This window comes from Stigmatopora nigra, chromosome 3 (assembly GCF_051989575.1).
Source record: "Stigmatopora nigra isolate UIUO_SnigA chromosome 3, RoL_Snig_1.1, whole genome shotgun sequence".
NCBI classification, from domain to species: Eukaryota; Metazoa; Chordata; class Actinopteri; order Syngnathiformes; family Syngnathidae; genus Stigmatopora; species Stigmatopora nigra.
In genome coordinates this window covers 832,501-851,223 of record NC_135510.1, presented here as the reverse complement: position 1 = coordinate 851,223, position 18,723 = coordinate 832,501, and the positions used below count along the sequence as shown (strand labels likewise).

Here is an 18,723-nt window from a genome sequence, read left to right as displayed (position 1 = left end):
TTTACTAACCATTATAGTATTCATTTTAAGTAGAAAATTTTCACATATCACAAAAAGAGGAACAAAAAATAACCCGATATAATGCCTGTTACCTTTGTTAATTCTAGCGCTGCTATGTGATATTCTTCAAAATGAAAAGTGTAAGTGCTAATTGGGTGTAAAATTGACACCACTGGAAAAAAATGTAGTTGCAAATGATGTCAGCAAAGTGTGAGTCTGCAGAAATATAGTGAGTTTTGAAGCATGACAGTTGCACAAGAATTACATTCCACCATATTGGAACAAAGGCGCCCAGTGTTCACATGAATAAGAAAAAAAATGAGCAAAGATGATCAATTTATAAAAGTAAACGTTGCCTTTCATCTTTTTTTTAAAGTTCATAAAAATGTGAAAATCCATGGTGAAGCACAGCACTGAAGGAAAAAAAGGTGCCGTATTTTCACGACTATATGACGCAGCACATTTAAAGCCGCAGTGTCAGTACCGAGTGCTATTTCTGTATTTGGCACACACAAAGGACGCGCCGTTTTTAAAGAGACAGCAAGGCATGGCAAAACATACACCAGCTTAAGCATACGGAAGCAAAACTGATTTAGCCATTTTACAATGCACTCACATCATCATCACCCATGAATCCATCAAAGTCCTCATTTTTTGTGTCCGAATTGAACAATTGTCCAAATGAGTCATCGGAAACGCTGAGTTTTATACGTTAGTCCAGGCGGCCACAATCCATTTGCAAATAGTAGCTAGCTAGTAGCTAGCATAACTAGCCCGGCACTGGCTGCCACCCTTTGTACAGCTGTGTGGATGTCGATGTCCACGCCAACAACTAGCGGCAGGAGTTTTTTTGTAAATCCAGCCAGAATGACGGCGAGCACCAAATTAGTGTTCTCGCCGTCATACTGGGTGTATTGACAAAAGAACCATATATCCCAGCAGACATTGCGCAGTACTTTTTCTACGGGGAAAATAGTAGAGTTGGAGGCTGCTTGCCATAGTTGTGAGAGGTGTAGAGAATGGTGTACCCTATCGACTGATTTATTTTATTTTATCGTGATAACAATTTTAGTATTGGTCCATATATAAAGCGCACTGGATTATAAGGCGCCCTGTCTATTTTGGAGAAAATTTAAGACTTTTAAGTGCGCCTTACAGTCGTGAAAATATGATAGTGATAATAGGGGTGATCCTACTTTGCGATTTTTTGATTCTTGCGGCCATGTCTACATTAACCGCGATATTCGAGGGATGACTGTACACATCCAAACACAGACCAATAAAATGGGGCTGTATTGTTCTGTATTGTTTTGTGCGGAAAATCAACGCAATCAAAAGATTTGTGTAACTGTCATTCATCTTCATCTTCCATACCGCCCATCCTCGAAAGGCTTGCGGGGGTTGCTGGAGTCTAACCCAGCAGTCTTCGGGCAAAAGGCAGATTAGACCCTAGACTAGTCGCCAGTCAGTCGTAGGGCACATAGAGAGAAACACACATCCGCAACCCAATCGCCAATGCCGCCACCAGTGGGAATTGATCTCACGCCTCCCTGCACCAAAGTCAGGTGAGTGAACCACTACACCACAAGGTGGCCTTTAAGTAACTGTCAAAAAGGCTTAAACAACTCTCAGCAGGTATATGTGTCAAACAGCCTCAGGTTCTAAAGTTCTTACTTTAACGAGAGTACTGTATTACTGCTCCTATCATATTCAAGACGGCACTGACTACGTAAACAATAAACACACTCACACACATCGCAGGTAACAGTTTATACCCAAAGTAAAAAATTAATTAAAAAAAACAACAGGGTGACAATTTTTTCTATTTAAACATTTCATATATGATTAATTATTTTTCAATCCTCTGAGACCTATTGTGAGTTGACGGTTGTATTTTTGTGTTCAGTTTGTATTTTGCATTCTTAGTTGTATGCAGCTTTGCTGTTTTTGTTATACCTTTTGATTTTTAGTTTTATTCTCCGACTCAGTTGTTTTTTAGACATGTGACATGTTTTTTTGGGCGAGCTCGCTTTGTTGATAATCACTAGTTATGTAAATCTTGATTCCTTTTTCTGAGTTGCTTTCTTAGCTGTACTCGGCTGTGCTGTTTTTGTTATACCTTTAAGTTTGTGCCTAAATCTAGATTTAAACAAAACTCTATGAGAACGCATGTCAGTGAAAGTGAAACACTGCCATGTTATTATTTACTATTTCTTTTGTAGGAAATGCTTTCTCTTCTCACAGGAAATTTAGACAAGCGTTATTGTAGCTCACTTTTTAATTATCTCACATCAAACTTCTTTTGAATTTGAATGTTGATAAAAGGGAACAGAGTTTTATTGTTCACCAAGTTTTTTTTTAGGTCCAACAGATGGTTTCAAGCATGGCGCATTTATTACATTCCTAAAGGGTAAATTCGGATAAGGAATTACTGCCACTCACATTTACACCTGCGTCACGTGCAGTAAACTAGAAGAACTAATAACAGAAGAGGAAGAAGCATTGTTGCCTACACATACGGCAATAACAGAATTCACAGTTTTACTGGCTCTTGTTTACAATATCCTACTGGTTTCCAATATACTACCAACTGAACCCTTTAAGAATGATCAAAATATACCAATTTTGTAAGCATGTAAGAAACCAAAACATTTGAAAACAGATACAAAAATTGTTTATCAAGCCTTTAAATTGAATTCTATACATTTTTGTTATTGTTGTTGAAAGGCAAGTGCGTATGCCAGAGAAGAGATGCCAAACGTTAGGCAACTGACAAACATACAAACACATTAAAGTAAATACATAACAACTTAACTATTAGGAATTAAAAAGAACTTAACATTGTTGGGTCCATGATGGGCAGATAAAGAATAAATTTGTTTTAAGCACACAAGGGAAAAACTGTGTGTTAGAACTCTGGAATGACTAATGGCCACCGGATGTTGTGAGACAACCAATGGGAGAGCAACAACTCTATCATGGAAATTTCATATTAAAATGCAGCATATAGGAAGGGGAGTTAGATGTTGCAGTTCACAACTTGAATTTATTTCGTATCCTGAGCCAAAATGTACCTATTAGGGCGTTTTATAACCCGAATATTTGATATGTTCATAATTAGAGGTACCACTGTACTTGCCACTTGCTATATTCAAAGTACATTGTGCAGAAATACACACTAAATTATGCCGTAGAACTTTTGAAAAACGTTTGCCATGTTGCCTCTTCATGCTTTGTATAACTGCCCAGACAAATATGTTACGCAACCTTATTTATATATACTATATATCAGAAAAACTCAATTGTTTCTCCTCTATTAAGCACTTGCATTAGTATTCACATAAATTTGTTTAGACAGGAGCTTCTCTTTGATATCCCCCTTAGGAATGCTCTCATCCACTGAATTTCAAATCCTGTTCTTATTTCTGTTTGTGTATTACTTAAGCATGCAAAAATTACCTTTCAGCATTGTTGTTTGGTGAAACACTGCCATCGTACCTCATATATTTTCCTTTTAATGATGCGCCGCAGGCTCCCCAGAGTGTGGAGGTCATGGGATGACGATGTTTATTTTTCTGTTGTATTTTTTAAAGAGGCGGCCCGGCACCTGGAATGATTAGCACATCGCCCTCACAGCCCTGTGGTCCTGGGTTCAAATCCAGGTCGGTCTATCTGTATTAAGTTTGCATGTTATCCCTGGGCCTGCGTGGGTTTCCTCCGGAATCTCCAGTTTCCTCCCACATTCCGAAGACAAGCGACCATAGGCGCTCAGAATCATACCGCCACCAGCGGGAATCGAGCTCGTGCCTGCCTGCACCAAAGTTAGGGGAATGAACCTCTAGAAACATTTTATTCATTTAAAATTGTATTTATTCTTGCAAAACATTGTAAAAAATATAAAAACAGGGTAGGGAGGCTGCTTGAACACTCTAAATTGCCCTTAGGTATTAGTGTGGGCATGAATGGTTGTCTATGTCCTTGTGCCTTGCGATTGGCTGGCCCCCAATTCCAGGGATCCCCTGCCTTGTGCCTATAGATAGGTAGCTGGGATTGGCTCCAGCAACCCCCATGAACCTTTTGAGGATATACAGAAAGGAAAGGATCCCCTTTGGTAGACAGCGCCGGACAATAAACATCACTCTCTGCCAGCGGATCTTAAATGCCTTGGCTTATATGTCAGTTTCAACTGTGATTTGAGCTTTCAAGAAGGCAGGAATTGGCACTCAGCTGTCAGACAACCAAAGCGACACGGACTTGATTATTGATGACTTTGATGAGACGGAGCCTGGGTGATGGTTGCCCCATTTGCCAGGCTGTTCAACTCGGACAGTGAAGACGAAGAATTAGAGGGAATTATAGATGAGGAATGAACTGATAAAGTGAGCTTTACATGTTTCTTTTGTGTTAAAAGTTGAACAAAGTTGGTCATAATGTAAATATGGACGTCAACAGCTGAAGATTATAGTGCCTCTTTGTGTACGTGAAAGCACGCACGATTCACCCGCATGAACAACATTGAGTTATTATTTGAATTATTAATGTTATTGTTATTCATTTGCACAAGTGTTACTATATTGCGATTGCACTAACGTTAATCTGCCCTAACAGCATTATGCCTTTCTGTTGTTAAAAGATAAACCATGTCACGAGATATAATTATTTTCTTTTCAAAAAATGAAAAAAAATTTTTTTATCCATTTTACCTGGCTGTGTGGGTTTTCTCTGGGTACTCCAGTTTCCTCCCATATTCCAAAAACATGCATGGAAGGCTGATTGGATCTAAATTGCCACAAGGTATGGGTGTGAGTGTGTATGGTCGTGACCGGACGTTTGGTCGCCGGTCTTTTGGCCGCTGGTCTTTTGGTCGCCGGTCAAATGTATTTATATATTAAACAGTACTTAGATATTAAACTATCTCATAGATATAAAGCTCTCTCTTAGATATTAAACTCTCTTAGATATTAATCTCTCTCTCTCTCTCTCTCTCTCTCTCTCTCTCTCTCTCTCTCTCTCTCTCTCTCTCTCTCATGAATATAATTTTGAGAGCTGGCCTCAACAGTAAACTCTGTCACCATTTGACCAGCGATCAAAAGACTAGTGACCAAACGTCCGAACACCGTGTATGGTTGTCCGTCTCCTTGTGCCCTGGTATCGGCTGGCCAACGATTCAGGGTGTCCCCCGCCTCTGGCCCGGAGACAGCTGGGATTGGATCCAGCACCCCCGCGACCCTAGTGAGGATAAAGCAGTTCAGAAAATGGGATGAGACCTGGCCACAAGCTTACCAAATGTGATGTCCACATTTGATGCCTTTATGGGGTTAATAATTATTTACTTATTGTATAGTTTTATTTATATATGTGCTACTTTTACCACATGTCATGTGCTTCCGTGATCTTTGGAATGTTGTTCATCTCACTGATCTCCGAAGTAAGGAAACGTACACGTAAAGATCACGCCTAAGTATTGCTTTGAATTGTGATTTTTTTTCCCCCCTCACTTTCTACAAACCACGTGAATATCAACATTATGAGTGGACTTCATGACAAATGAGATTATTGATTGAGCAAAATAAGCGCGCTCCCGCCCGCCGAGGTTGTGCAGTGAGTCGGTGAAAAGAATCGTCAGTCACGAGACATTGGCGAGGAACCCGAAGCGTATCATCTGTATTCATTCACGGCATTTTTATCTCCAGCCTCTGCTTGGCCACGCCACTTTTACGGCGTGAGTTGCGCTCCCAAGTGTCGTCCCGGATCTCAAAATGCGGGGATCGGAATTGTCTCTTCTACTAACAGCATACGACTCCTAAATGAAAAGCACCCCGGAGAAGCTCGTGTTTCTCATGCTGTCATCATCATCATGTTGGACAACAGCTCGGATTTTAACAACACTACGCAGACGGCGGCGGTCCCGCCGGGGGTCCACTACAACTTCCCGGCGCTTGTGTTTGGGATCCTACTGATCCTGGTCGTCATCTTCGGCAACGTGCTCGTGTGTATTAGTGTTTATTCGGAGAAAGCTTTAAAAACTACAACGAACTATTTCATCGTCAGCTTGGCCTTTGCGGACCTACTCTTGGCTGTTCTTGTTCTGCCGCTCTTCGTTTACGCAGAGGTAAAAACGCACTTTGGATCACCTCAACAAGTGGGATGTTATAACACACATACAACAGCTTCACGTTCATTTACATTCATATTTTAGGGTCAACCCTTTTCGGGATATTTCATCTCATCTCATTTTCTGAACCGCTTTATCCCCATTAGGGTCGCGGGGGGTGCTGGAGCATATCCCACCTGATTCCAGCCCAGAGGCTGGATTGGTGGCCAGCCAATCGCAGGGCACAAGGAGGCGGACAACTGTGCACACTCACACACATACCTGGGTGCAATTTAGTGCATGTTCTTGGAATGTGGGAAGAAACCGGAGTATCCAGAGAAAACCCATGCTTTTCTGAATGTAATAAAAACACAAAAGACATGTACGTAACACCCTTTTGGTTGAATTGACTATTTTTGGCCATTTAATAAATAAACAAGTATTTTAGGTCGATATATATTTAATTAGGGCGGCCCCACGGCTAAGTGGTTAGCGCGTCCGCCTCACAGTGGGGGTCCTGGTTTCAAATCCAGGTCGGTCCACCTGTGTGGATTTTGCATGTTCTCCCCGGTCCTGCGTGGGTTTTATCTGGGTACTTCGGTTTCCTCCCACATTCCAAAGACATGCATAGTAGGCTGATTGGACACTCTAAATTGCTCCTAAGTATTAGTGTAGGATAGGACCCAGCTACCCCTGCGACCCTAGTGAGGATAAAATGTTTCAGAAAATGAGATGATATATATTCAATCATTTTCTGAATCGCTTATCTTCGCTAGTTCGGGGGTGCTGGAAGCTGTCCCAGCTAACTATGGGCACCAGGCAGGGGCACCCTGAATCGGTGACCAGCCAATCGCAGGGCATAAGGAGACGGACAACAGTTCATGCTCACACCTATACTTAGGAGCAATTTAGAGTGCTCAACCAGCCAACCTTGAATGTTTTTTCGGGGTTCGGGAGGAAATCAGAGTACCAGGAGAAAACCCACGCAAGCCCCGGGACAACATGCAAACTCTGCACATACCATATTTATTGGAGTATAACGTGCTAAACTTTGTATCAAAAACCTGAAGCAAAGTTTGAAAAAGTCCCTGCGCAGACGTTATAATGGGAGACTTAAAACCTGTCCGTCTAAAATTTTTGACCCCATTTCCCGAATACAGGATGAATAAAAGTATCCAATCCAATGTCGATTATCGCCATCATTTAGACCAGTGCTTCTCAATTATTTTCTGTTAGGCCCCCCCTAGCAAGAAGAAAACTATTCAAACCCACTATTTGAGAAGCACTGATTTAGACTCTAAATCAGTGATTTTCAAACTTTTTTGGCCACCGCCCCCTTCACCGCCGGGCCAAAATGCCAACGCCCCCCTCTTTACCCCTTTCCAACGAACGAAGCTTAAATAAATAGAAGACAGGCGCCTCAGATATTATTCGCTAATTTCGTTTCTTTTAATAGACCAATGCGCAGTTCACCTCGAATCATAAAAATTGATAGCTGATGCATTAAGCCGGTCGCTGTGCGCATACGTCTGTGGTTAAGCGTTGCCGGCGCGCTATTGTGTGCTCCTCTGCGGCTGACTGGATGGTGGTGGTTTCCCCAGTCGCCTGCATCGACGATAAACTCGCGACAATTAGTGATATACGGTATATGCGCGCTGCTCGTGAGCGCTCGAGCAGACAACGTTTCTTGTTTCAATAAAGCTTGTTTTTTGTCGACTTTTTATTACAGACAATCAATTTTTCCGGTCTTTCTACAAACACCAACGTCACATTTTACTGTAATTGCTCCATCGCCCCCTTCACTATTTCAACGCCCCCCATTCGCCTGTTTATTCGTCAGCGCCCCCCTGAAAGTTCACACCGCCCCCCGGGGGGCGGTACCGCCCACTTTGAAAACCACTGCTCTAAATGATGGCGATAATCGACATTGGATTGGATACTTTTATTGATCCTGTATTTGGGAAATGTCATTGTCACAGTAGCAAGAGGGTGAGAATGCAGATACAGGAAAGGCATAGTTATACATAGTTACAAGTTAGACAATACAGTCGCAAAGGCCGCAGAACAACAAAGCAAAGAAAAGTATACGGGATCATTAAGAATCATTAAATCAAATCATTAAGACAGAAGAGTAGCAAAAACACAAAACGAGGAAGAGCGAACAGAGCTACCGCTACTGCCACTTGAGCGGCGCCATCTTGGTTGCAGTATCAAAAAACGGATACAGACTCAAGAAACAGACATTGTAGAGTTGGATAAACTCTACAATGCTTTATAAAAGCCAGCCCTCTCCAAATAAAACCATAGGCAAGTTTTATAGGTTAAAGGGGTAAAAATACAAAAATAAAGTTGCTCCCGGGAAAGGCAATCCTAGCTCAAGAAGAATGGAATCAATTGTTTGGTGAATCTGATGATGTTGAATCAGACTTTGAAAATGTTTGAATATGATTTTGATGAATTAGACTTTGAGGATAAAGCGGCTAAGAAAATGAAATGAGATGAGAATTAGTCTTTAAGTATTTAAAATTGTAAATTCCATTTGAGAATTATGTTCATATTGGAAGTAGTTTGGTTTACCGGGTTTCTGCACCATGTTGTGAATAAATATTTTGTCATGGCGACATGTTCAGCATTTCCCAGTTACAAGTACTGGTGCAATCCTTAGTGTCAGCTGAGAAAAAGTGAAACAAAATGTACACCAATTTTTAGTAACAAATTATGGGTCTGCGTTATACTCGAATAAATAATTCGAGGTAGGTAGGTAATTCAGTTGTTTTTCCATTTTAGCAAGGACCAATACCTCAATGCCTTTAATATGCACATTTCCTGAATTTCACAATGCAACAAACAATATGGTGACATTATTTAAAGGACAGAATAATGGGGATATGAAAAAATGACTTAATAAAGAGCCACACAAATGGAGACAGATAGAGTACCATAATTATGATACCACAAAAAGGCAGGATAGCTCATTGCATGCCATTGACGATGATAGATCAAATTTAAACTGGAAAGACTGGATGTGTTTTTCTTTACCAGTCCCAGTCTAGCTTCACCAATGCCAGGCAATGAGTTAAAAAAAGTGCATATCAAAATTAGAATAGTAAATGATGAGTCCTCACATAGCGTTTTTACCACTTCCAAAGTGCTTTATATTAGCAACCATTCACCTACATATTTATAAACCAATTGTTAGACACGCAAATCAGCTGCGCCACCGCCTCATTATAAGTAAATAAAATGAATAAATAATAAAAACATTCATGCACAGTGTCCTCCAATAATATTTTAAAGTTTTTTTAAAGTAGTATTTATCTCATTTCCCGCTGTTGACAACATTATTGGTTTCAGTTCATTTAAACCTCGTAAACTGGCTCTGAATACTCATTTTTCCGCACTATTGACATCACTAGATGTCCAATCCAGTTCCACTGGGAGAAGCTCGGAGCACCTGAATGCCATCAATGACATCCGAAAAATTAATAAGGGCCTTATAAATAGTTGTGTTAAAAGTCACCTGTCAGCAGATTTTATAAATGTATGTATGACTCAGAGACCAATAGTGAGACCTCATCTTTAATTGGCTTCATCTCTTATCTTGTTATTGTGGATCACACCTTCAGCATATCTGGCAAATGACTTTTGTTGTCATACTGGTGGGCCGTCAACATCGATTCAGCTGCCTTAACAATGGGAAGAGTAATTATTTTTGGAGAAAGTCGGTGAGAATGTTGTCTTCACGATTGACGCAAGGGTGAGGAGGAATAAAGCGTTTTAGCTTTTCAAATAGAGAACAGCTGATGTGTATCTGTGTGTAGTTTCAGGGCGGAGTCTGGTCGTTGAATATGTTTTTATGTGATGGCCTGATGACCATGGATGTGATGCTGTGCACTGCATCCATCTTCAACCTCTGTGCCATCAGTGTGGACAGGTAAGGATGTGTCACACTTTGATGGGTATATTGACAGCGCCTGTTGCACACCAAGATAAAAGCTCTATAAAAATATCTAGAGGGGCAACTTCCAAATACAGTGGTACCTCTATGATAAGTTCATCAATAATTACACTTTCTCTATAATTATCAAACACTGCAGGCAAACATCTTATTCAATTATTGACATTTAATTAAATAATTTACATCTCTGGTAACCTTATAAGGGGGGGGGTACAACAAGACTTAAAGACTTCCTCCCCATCTCCAAAGTATCTCCTCGAACAGTAATTTGTCCTACGGCTTTAAAGCCATGAATCAAAACATTTACAAGGTTATTGATTAATCCAACATGCGTAAGCAAAAACAACATCTGTAACTATAATAACAATGAAGGTATTTAACAATGATAGAAGAGGAAACTAAAAAACAAACTCCGTTCGAATCAAAACAATCACGCCTTCATTTGGCATAACCATTACATAAAGAAGTGCGAAGTGCATCACGATGTAGGAACACTGTGAGTGTTCCTGGAAGTGATTGATATCCATCTGCTGGTAGCAAGAGTCCTTGACGACTCTTCGCTGCAAACCCTGATCAACCGTCCTCATAGCCTGGGACTGGGTAAGATGTCAGATAAACAGTCCTTGTGAGAGGACTAAAAGACTGGTTACGACCCAGAGCACTCTTCGAACAATTGGAAGAATGATTTAACAAAGAAATGATTAAATACCCATTTATATAATAGTATTACAGAATAAACCCAACGCTCTACATACGAATTATTCTAGTAGATAGTAAACATTCAGGTTACCAAAGGCTTTGCGGCGAAACACTTTGTTCCAAGACACGAGAAACTATCCAAGTTAGAAACTATAAAAAGAAATCAAACATCCCCCAAAACTTATATACAATACCCTATCCATTTATTTCCATTCCATTTACTTCAGTTGCTTTCCAATCTCCTAACACCTCATCGACTACCCATTCGCTAGCAGGAAGCGGTGTCTCCATGATGCCAAATAAAAGTTTAACGGGCTATAGATGACAGCCAGTTTGTACAGGATAGCGTCCATCATGTGACAGTAGAGCACGGTGCCAAACCAACCCAAAATAAGCACGCTCTAGGGCTTGAGTCTAGGCGGACGCTTTGATGCCAGAGTCAGCCAGAAATAGAGTAGCGGCCACTGGCAGAATTCCAAGTCGACCATCCGACCAAAAGCCCCTTTTCTTACACTTTTTAAATCTTCTCTAGATCAGTGTTTCTCAACTAGTGTGTCGTGAGCGATGCTCAGGGGTCCCACTGGAAATTACAATAAGTAATACATCGTAATAATCCAAGAGAGAAATCTAAATATTAAGAGATTAAAATCGAGCTATTACGAAGTTAAAATTTAAATATGAAATCATGGATTGTACTATAACAAGATTGAAATCGAAATATTATGAGATTTAAGTCTTTTTGTTGCTTGTTTTTAAGGAAAGAAAACCGGGACCTCTTCAATTTTTTTTGACGTTAAGTCTGTGTGAGCACAAAACGGCTGTTTTCATAATGTTAGGTTAGATTAGATTATATTAGATTAGATTATATAACTTTATTCATCCTTCAACTTTATTAGGGAATTTTCATTGTCACAGTAGCAAGAGGGTGAGAATACAGACACAGAAAAAGACATTTTGAACATAGAATAAATAATTAAAGACATTAATAAATAAATATATAAATAAATAAGTGTGTTGTTGAAATTTGTTTCGTGGTTGAAGTAATAATGGGAGGAAAAAAAGTTGTAATATCACGTGATTTAAGTCATTTCCTGTTTGTACATGACCTGGAAATTGTTTTGTTTTAGGGGCATCAACTTTTGGTGACGTTAAGTCTCTGAGAGCACATTACTTTTTGGGAGAAAAAGTCCAAAATTAAAACATTGCATTAATTATTTTATCATCAGTCAAACTGAAAGCTGTTCAGGGTCTGCGGACATCAACTTTGATGTCGTTAGATCGGTGTGAAAAAATAGATTTTGGAATAATTTTGGGGTGAATTATTTAATTCATATTAATAAAACTTTGATGAGAATGACTTTATAATGTTAATCCACGCGACCTAGTTTTAAATTAGAAGATTTTCAGCTAGTGGTGTGCTGCAGCTCCAAAAAAGTTTGGGAAACACTGCGCTAGGCACATGGCTGATTAGCAGCAGATCTGGTCAGCAGTGAGTTCCTAAATTACATTATCTCAAATTGATAAATTGCGATTTTAATTGCATGTATACGTACTGTAACGAATCGGGTTAAATGTTGTTCTCACTGTGTGAGTGACGAGAAAGAGAGAAATCTCCGTAAAAGATGGATGTTTCTTTGTTTTGGTTTTGTTGGCATTGGCTATGGTGGACAGTCGTCGCCGTCTTGTGTTATTCGAATTAAAATCTAAATTATTAAAAACCTGACAAAGCTGGTAACATATTTGTCGATGTTACCGTATGTTTACTGAACTGCCCCTTGCAATTCCACTCCATTGGAAAATATCTGCCTTTGCTGTATTTGCATGGCTTAATAAATAAATTTTATTATATTGCCTTTTTTCACACACACAGATTTGCATATGTATTTCATAAGAACAATGTTATACTTTTTAAATGGTATAGGGGTTGCATGAAAGATCCCGGAACACATTATGTTAATTCAATGTAAAATGTGCTTCTAGTTAAAATTAAAAAAAAACTCCATCTTGCCAACCTCTTCTGGAACAAAATAATTTTGTAAGTAGAGGTACCACTGTACTTAGAAATTGATGTAAATAACTAGATTAAATACCAAGTATCCATTCATAATACATTCGCTTGATTTTGCAATAATTATACATTTGGCAAGTCACCCGTCTGTCACTGACCATATTACTGGCAATATTCAGTCATCTGAGTTTTATTGCAGCTGACTGTATCATTCATCTTCCTTCCTTTTATTCCTCACATGGGTCAGAAAGATGCTGTTTGAATGATTAATAATAAAAAATTAATCATGCATAAATTCATACCTCTAAAGCGAAGAACAATGACGCACACATTTTCTCAACATTAGTCATTTCTTATATTTAGTGCAGTACTGTATCTAGTTAATCATTAAAATCAATGAACGCAAGAGAATATTTTGAGTTTGAAATTGATTTATTGAATAAAGGGACATTATATTTTAATGAACATGTACATGTTCCTGTTAATGATCAAATAGATGTAAATATATAAGATTATAGCTGAAGTCTTATTTCCATCTTTAGTCTCTAGTGCAGTTTGAAGCTAAACGATGAGACATAAATACACACAAGTAGCACGGTTCTGGGTGCATTATGATCACAACTTGGTTCGTCTAACAGCCAGGCTATAGGCTGACTTTCTTGGGGTGCTGGGTAGACCCTCCACTGGTAGTCATCCAGATAAGATTTTAACAGTTCCAATTTCTTGCCTTTCAGGTTCATTGCCGTTGCCATTCCTCTAAATTATAACCGCAAGCATGTGGACCATCGTCAACTCGTCCTGCTGTTAGGAACTTGGCTGCTTGCCTTAGCTGTGGCCTCACCTGTTATCTTTGGAATCAATAATGTACCTGACCGTTACTCACGCAAGTGCAAGCTGGAGGACAATAACTATGTAGTTTATTCTTCTGTCTGCTCCTTCTTTATCCCATGTCCCATTATGGTCCTGCTATACTTTGGAATCTTTCGCGGCCTAAGGCGCTGGGAGTTGGCGCGCAAGGCCAAACTACGCAGTAGCATCGATGCCTGCAGGAAGCTGCAGCAGGCGGCCATAGCAACTGCCCTCCCTCCGTTGGCGGGTGCAATTCCGGGATCATTGCCCGTGCCTCTAACCAGGATCATCAAAAGGGACTTGGATCAGTCACGGCTAGATGATACGGACGACTGCATGAAGCAAGAGAGTCCTTATCCCCGTCAGTACAATGCCAACTTCATTCCCACGATAACCTTCAGCCATGATCAGCACAGCAAAAAAGGAGCCAAGATCAACAGCAGGGAGAGGAAAGCTATGAGGGTTCTGCCTGTTGTAGTAGGTGAGCTATTCCCTTTTCGCATATTTTATCTTTATGTGTTTAAAGTTCAGAATATGTTTTATCTTTTAAGGCACAGCTCAGCAACAATAACGCTCGATAATAAACTTGATCAACCACACCTGTGATGTGGTATGGAAGATTTCTACAGGGGGAAAATGCATGCTAAAACAGATGTAGGTTGGTTTCTGAAGAGTATTTGGGGGAAAATGACCACCAATACAGTAATACTTTGAGATACGAGTTTAATGCGTTCCGGGACCGAGCTTATATGTCGATTTACTTGTATCTAAAAATCAATGTTTCCAATAGAAATGAACTAAATACAAATTAATTTGTTCCCACCCTCTGAAAAACCACCAAAAACAAGTTATTACAATTGAAAACTTCGACACTCTGCTCAGTGCTCGCAGAGACGTTGCAAAGAGGTATATAGTTGCGACCAGAGATATTACACAAGGTGTTGCGGGGAGAGAGCCAGTGCCCCTGATGTTCTTATGAGCAGCCAACGAGAAGTAATATACTATACTGCTCATATTACCGATCGCTCCGGCATTCGCGCTGAGTGACGGAAAAAACACTGAACAAAATGCAACGCTCCGCCCAGTGCTCATAGATATCTGTTATACACGAAAGAGATGCGGCAAAAAAGACAGTGCGCTACAATGATAAACATCCTCTCATGTTTTGGCCACCTGGCTTTCCCACATCTCGAAATTTTTCTCGTTTCGAGAGGTAATTATTTGCTCGTATCTCGAGCTGCTCATATGTAGAGGTACTACTGAACAGGTTGTGCTGAGTGACACAAGCTTATTTTGTTGGAGCATACCTGTATTTTACGGCTCTAATATAGTGACCAAGACATGCGATCTTCGTTCATCAAATCCATAAATAAACAATTCATAATTAAAAGAATGATTACAATGTTAAAAGACAAAGAACAAATGACATGCAGTGCACTAATGCACTAGTGCAATTTAAAATCAGGAGTATTTTATGCATGAAAATAAACTTGATCGTCTTTCTAATCAGATGCACATTTCACAGCCAGTAAAATACGGGTCACGTGTAAATCAGTACTTATGATATCATCATAAACAACAACAAAAGAACTGTGTTTTCACTTGAAGTTGTGAACGATTCATGAACTCTTCACAAATATTTCTCCAAGATTAACAATGTTGTTAACATTATACGGATTAAACCAAATATAGGTCAAAATGAGTTAGCACTTTGTTGGTCTGAATTTGCTCTGTGTTGATCAGCTAAATTCTCTCCAAATAGATTTAGAATTTTTAATCTGAAATCATGTGAGTGTAAATGGTTGTTTGTTTATTTGACCTGTGATTGGCTGCCGGCCAGTGTGGGGTACTCATATGAAACAATCCAAAGTCTTGAAAAGGTTGCAGTTACAGAAAGAAGGAAAAGTAGAAGACAAAATTGATAAATTTAATATTCTGTTCTGTAAGGCATTCACCCCTGCTTCTTGATGTTACAGTTTATGCATTGTTCAATTCGGTGGCTGATTACTGAAATCCACTGTAATTATTCATTGTATTGAAATTTGGGCAGTATATTTATTGAATCATTTTGCCACACATCATCAAGTTATACTTCCTACAGTTTAAAGACTGAGCGCAAGGGATTACCCTCACAAAGTCGCGGGGGGTGCTGGAGCCTATCCTAGCTGACAACAGGCATCAGGCAGAGAACACCCTAAATCGGTGGGCAGCCAATCACATGTATGTTTTGACCATTAAAGGAAATATTTATTTATTTCCTTTTATGCATGTGCAGTTTTGAGTGTTTTGGGCATTGACTTCTTAACCAAATACCGCACGATAATTTTGTTCTAACCACTACACTTTAATAATGTGAAGCTCTAACGACTTAGCCAATGTTTACAATTTATTCCACGTCTGAAGTAAAAAAATAACAGGTAACGAGCAAGAAAACGACAGACAACAGAGGTCAAAACTCGTCCCGTTCATGCGATAAACACATAAGTAATGACGTTTGACGTAATTGTTCAGTCCTTCTGAAGGGTCGCCGTTTTGATTGGCTGGACAACTGTGAGCATTTTGTCTTGTTCTTATCACTTAGTGATTTTATTGCACACAGGCTATTTTGTACTTTCAAGACTTTAAAAAAAAGTTGATCCCCTTACACAACCAATTTAAAATGATCCCAAAATGTTCTCCCTCAGGCTTTGAAGAGAATAGAACATTTACAAAACAATAAATCCATGCACAATAGCAGTACCGTCGGGTGCAGGGGTGGCCAAATCCGGTCCTCGAAAGCCCCTATCTGGTCTGTTTTCCATATCTCCCTCCACCAACACACCTGAATCAAATAATCTGGATGAGGATCAAGCTTTTGGACAGCTTGCTGCTGAGTTGATCATTTGATTTAAGTGTGGTAGAGGAAGGAGATATGAAAAACGAACTGGATAGGGGCTCTCGAGGACCGGACTTGGCCATCCCTGGTCTAGTGTTCTGTGAATGGAAGTATTTGAGCCTGCAAAGGTTTAAAGCACTTTGGGCACGGTAATGGTATACAATAATATCGATATATACCCTCTATTAGCTTTAAATCTCATTATACTTGTATAATGACAATAAAGGCATTCAATTCAAGATGTGTGCCATAGGCTGAATGAGTTAAATCTAGTATTCAGACTTTTCCTTCATAAAGAATTTATAAACAAACAAGAAACTATGTCAAATGCTAATTAATGATGCTACTTTAATCCACTCATGCAGGCTGCTTCCTCTTCTGCTGGACTCCATTTTTTGTGGTCCATACCACTCGAGCTTTGTGCTTTGGATGTGAGATCCCGTCTGGATTAATGAGCACAGTGACATGGCTGGGTTATGTCAACAGTGCACTCAATCCCATAATCTACACCATCTTCAACACAGAGTTCAAGAAATGTTTCAAGAAATTCTTTCGTAACTGCTGCTCCACGCGCTTAGTCTGATTAATGCTACGATGGCTTGCATTGTAACATGGACTGTGGATATTGTCATTGATCCAGGCATTCTCAGGGCATTGAATCTATGATAGCGTGGATAGTAATGTCCTAGCTAACATTACCTGGTCTTGTTCCATAAAAGGATGAAGACTGCTCGGGTAGGAGAAGAGTCATCTCCCAACACAACCAGTTGAGTCAATTTACGATGGATTCAATGCCGAATATTATAACATTCACTCAAATTGTTGATGTTAGTTGCAGTTGGCTGTTACCGTATTTGTTCGAATATGACACGCAAAATTTTGCACCAAAAACTGAAGCAAAGTTTGGGCGCGCGTTATACATTAGGTCTTCGCTTTTATGACCAAATCGTGGTGGAAAACTGCCCTCCGCCGGTGAAAAAGTCCCCTCCGCAGCCGTTAAAATGAGACGTCTTTTTCTGCTAGATGGCCCGTTCTACTAGGGCCCACAGAGGGTATATTTATATCCCCCTTGTCAAAGGATATAATAAAATAAAATAAAAAAGTTGCTCCAGAGAAACATTAGTTGGGCGAGCCGCTCACTCAAGTCCGCCCAGGGAGTGCTAGCCTCGCTCACGAAGAATAGAATCAATTGTTTGGGGAATCTGTGATGATGAATCAGACTTTGAAAAATGTTAAATATTATGATGATAAATTAAACATTAAGGATATAAAATGGTAAATTCCATTTGAGAATTGTCTTCATACTGGTAGTTTGTTTTACCAGGTTTCCATACCGTATGTTGCGAATAAATGTTTTGTCATGGTGACATGTTCAGCATTTGCCAGTTACTATTTCTGGTACAATACTTACTGTGAGCTGAGAATAAGTGAAACAAAATATACCAATTTTTAATCACAAATTCTGGGTGTGCGTTGTACTCGAATGAATATGGTTCATTTCAATAGTGTGGTGGCAACTTGAGGGGATAACCTGAAAGTGGTCACCAACTACCTACATAGAGTAATCTATTAACCTGTGGTAATTCTGCAGTGTCAATTGTTACTTTTTTTGTGTGAGAATAACTGAAAAGCAATTTGTTCTAGAAAGTCACATATAAGAGAAAATCTGTATGAAAGCTTTTCTTAAGGATCATTTCATCTTCTGCGAAGTACGAAAAGGGAAGTCTGCCAGGAATGATAATAAAGACCAAAATGTCCTCATTTGCTTAAATACCTCTTTAAAGATCCATTTGTGTTCTTTTAAATGTCTCTCAAGATTATGGCTTTACATTGATGTAATTAGCAGTGCTTTGAAATTAAAGGTGTGGTGATACAGACAACCCAAGTTTCAAAAACACATTTCAGGGAGATTTCTATTTAAACTTATACTACTAAACCACCCAACACACACATTTAAGGCAACTTAATTTTCGATCCCAGGTCCGGACCTTCCACTGTAGGGTTTGCATGTTCTCCCCGATCTTGCGTGAGTTTTCTCTTGGTACTTCAGTTTCCTCCCAAGCCCCAAAAACATGCAGGGTAGGCTGGTAGAGAAGTCTAAATTTCCCCTAGATATGAGTATGAGGGTGAATGGTTGTCCGTCTCCTTGTGCCCTGCGATTACCTGGTATCCATAGTTGGGCGGGATAAACTTTAGCACCCCCCACAGCCCCTCTGAGGGTAAGCAGTTCGGAGAATGAA

The 18,723-nt window shown here is 39.7% G+C and overlaps 2 protein-coding genes across 6 annotated transcripts in view; one reads left to right on the top strand and one right to left on the bottom strand.

Annotated features, from left to right (window-relative positions):
• sirt3 (sirtuin 3) overlaps window positions 1-18,723 on the bottom strand; it is a 28,760-nt gene that overhangs the window by 2,110 nt on the left and 7,927 nt on the right. The window contains exon 9 of one of the 5 annotated variants that reach the window (XR_013325809.1): window positions 16,573-18,723. This exon is cut by the window's right edge and continues 147 nt beyond it. The exons of 1 other annotated variant lie outside the window; for it this stretch is intronic. The gene's annotated coding sequence lies outside the window, so the exon portion shown is untranslated. Of the gene's footprint in view, window positions 1-16,572 lie in introns of those variants that run through there. 3 more of the 5 variants (XR_013325810.1, XR_013325811.1, XR_013325812.1) reach the window with 3 other exon arrangements.
• The window catches only part of drd4b (dopamine receptor D4b), a 14,720-nt gene continuing 1,550 nt past the window's right edge, over window positions 5,554-18,723 (top strand). The window contains exons 1-4 of the mRNA XM_077712789.1: window positions 5,554-6,112; window positions 9,916-10,028; window positions 13,494-14,089; window positions 16,849-18,723. The exon at window positions 16,849-18,723 is cut by the window's right edge and continues 1,550 nt beyond it. Of these exons, the coding sequence (XP_077568915.1) occupies window positions 5,858-6,112; window positions 9,916-10,028; window positions 13,494-14,089; window positions 16,849-17,066 (1,182 nt within the window). The 5' untranslated portion in view covers window positions 5,554-5,857 and the 3' untranslated portion in view covers window positions 17,067-18,723. The remainder of the gene's footprint in view (window positions 6,113-9,915; window positions 10,029-13,493; window positions 14,090-16,848) is intronic.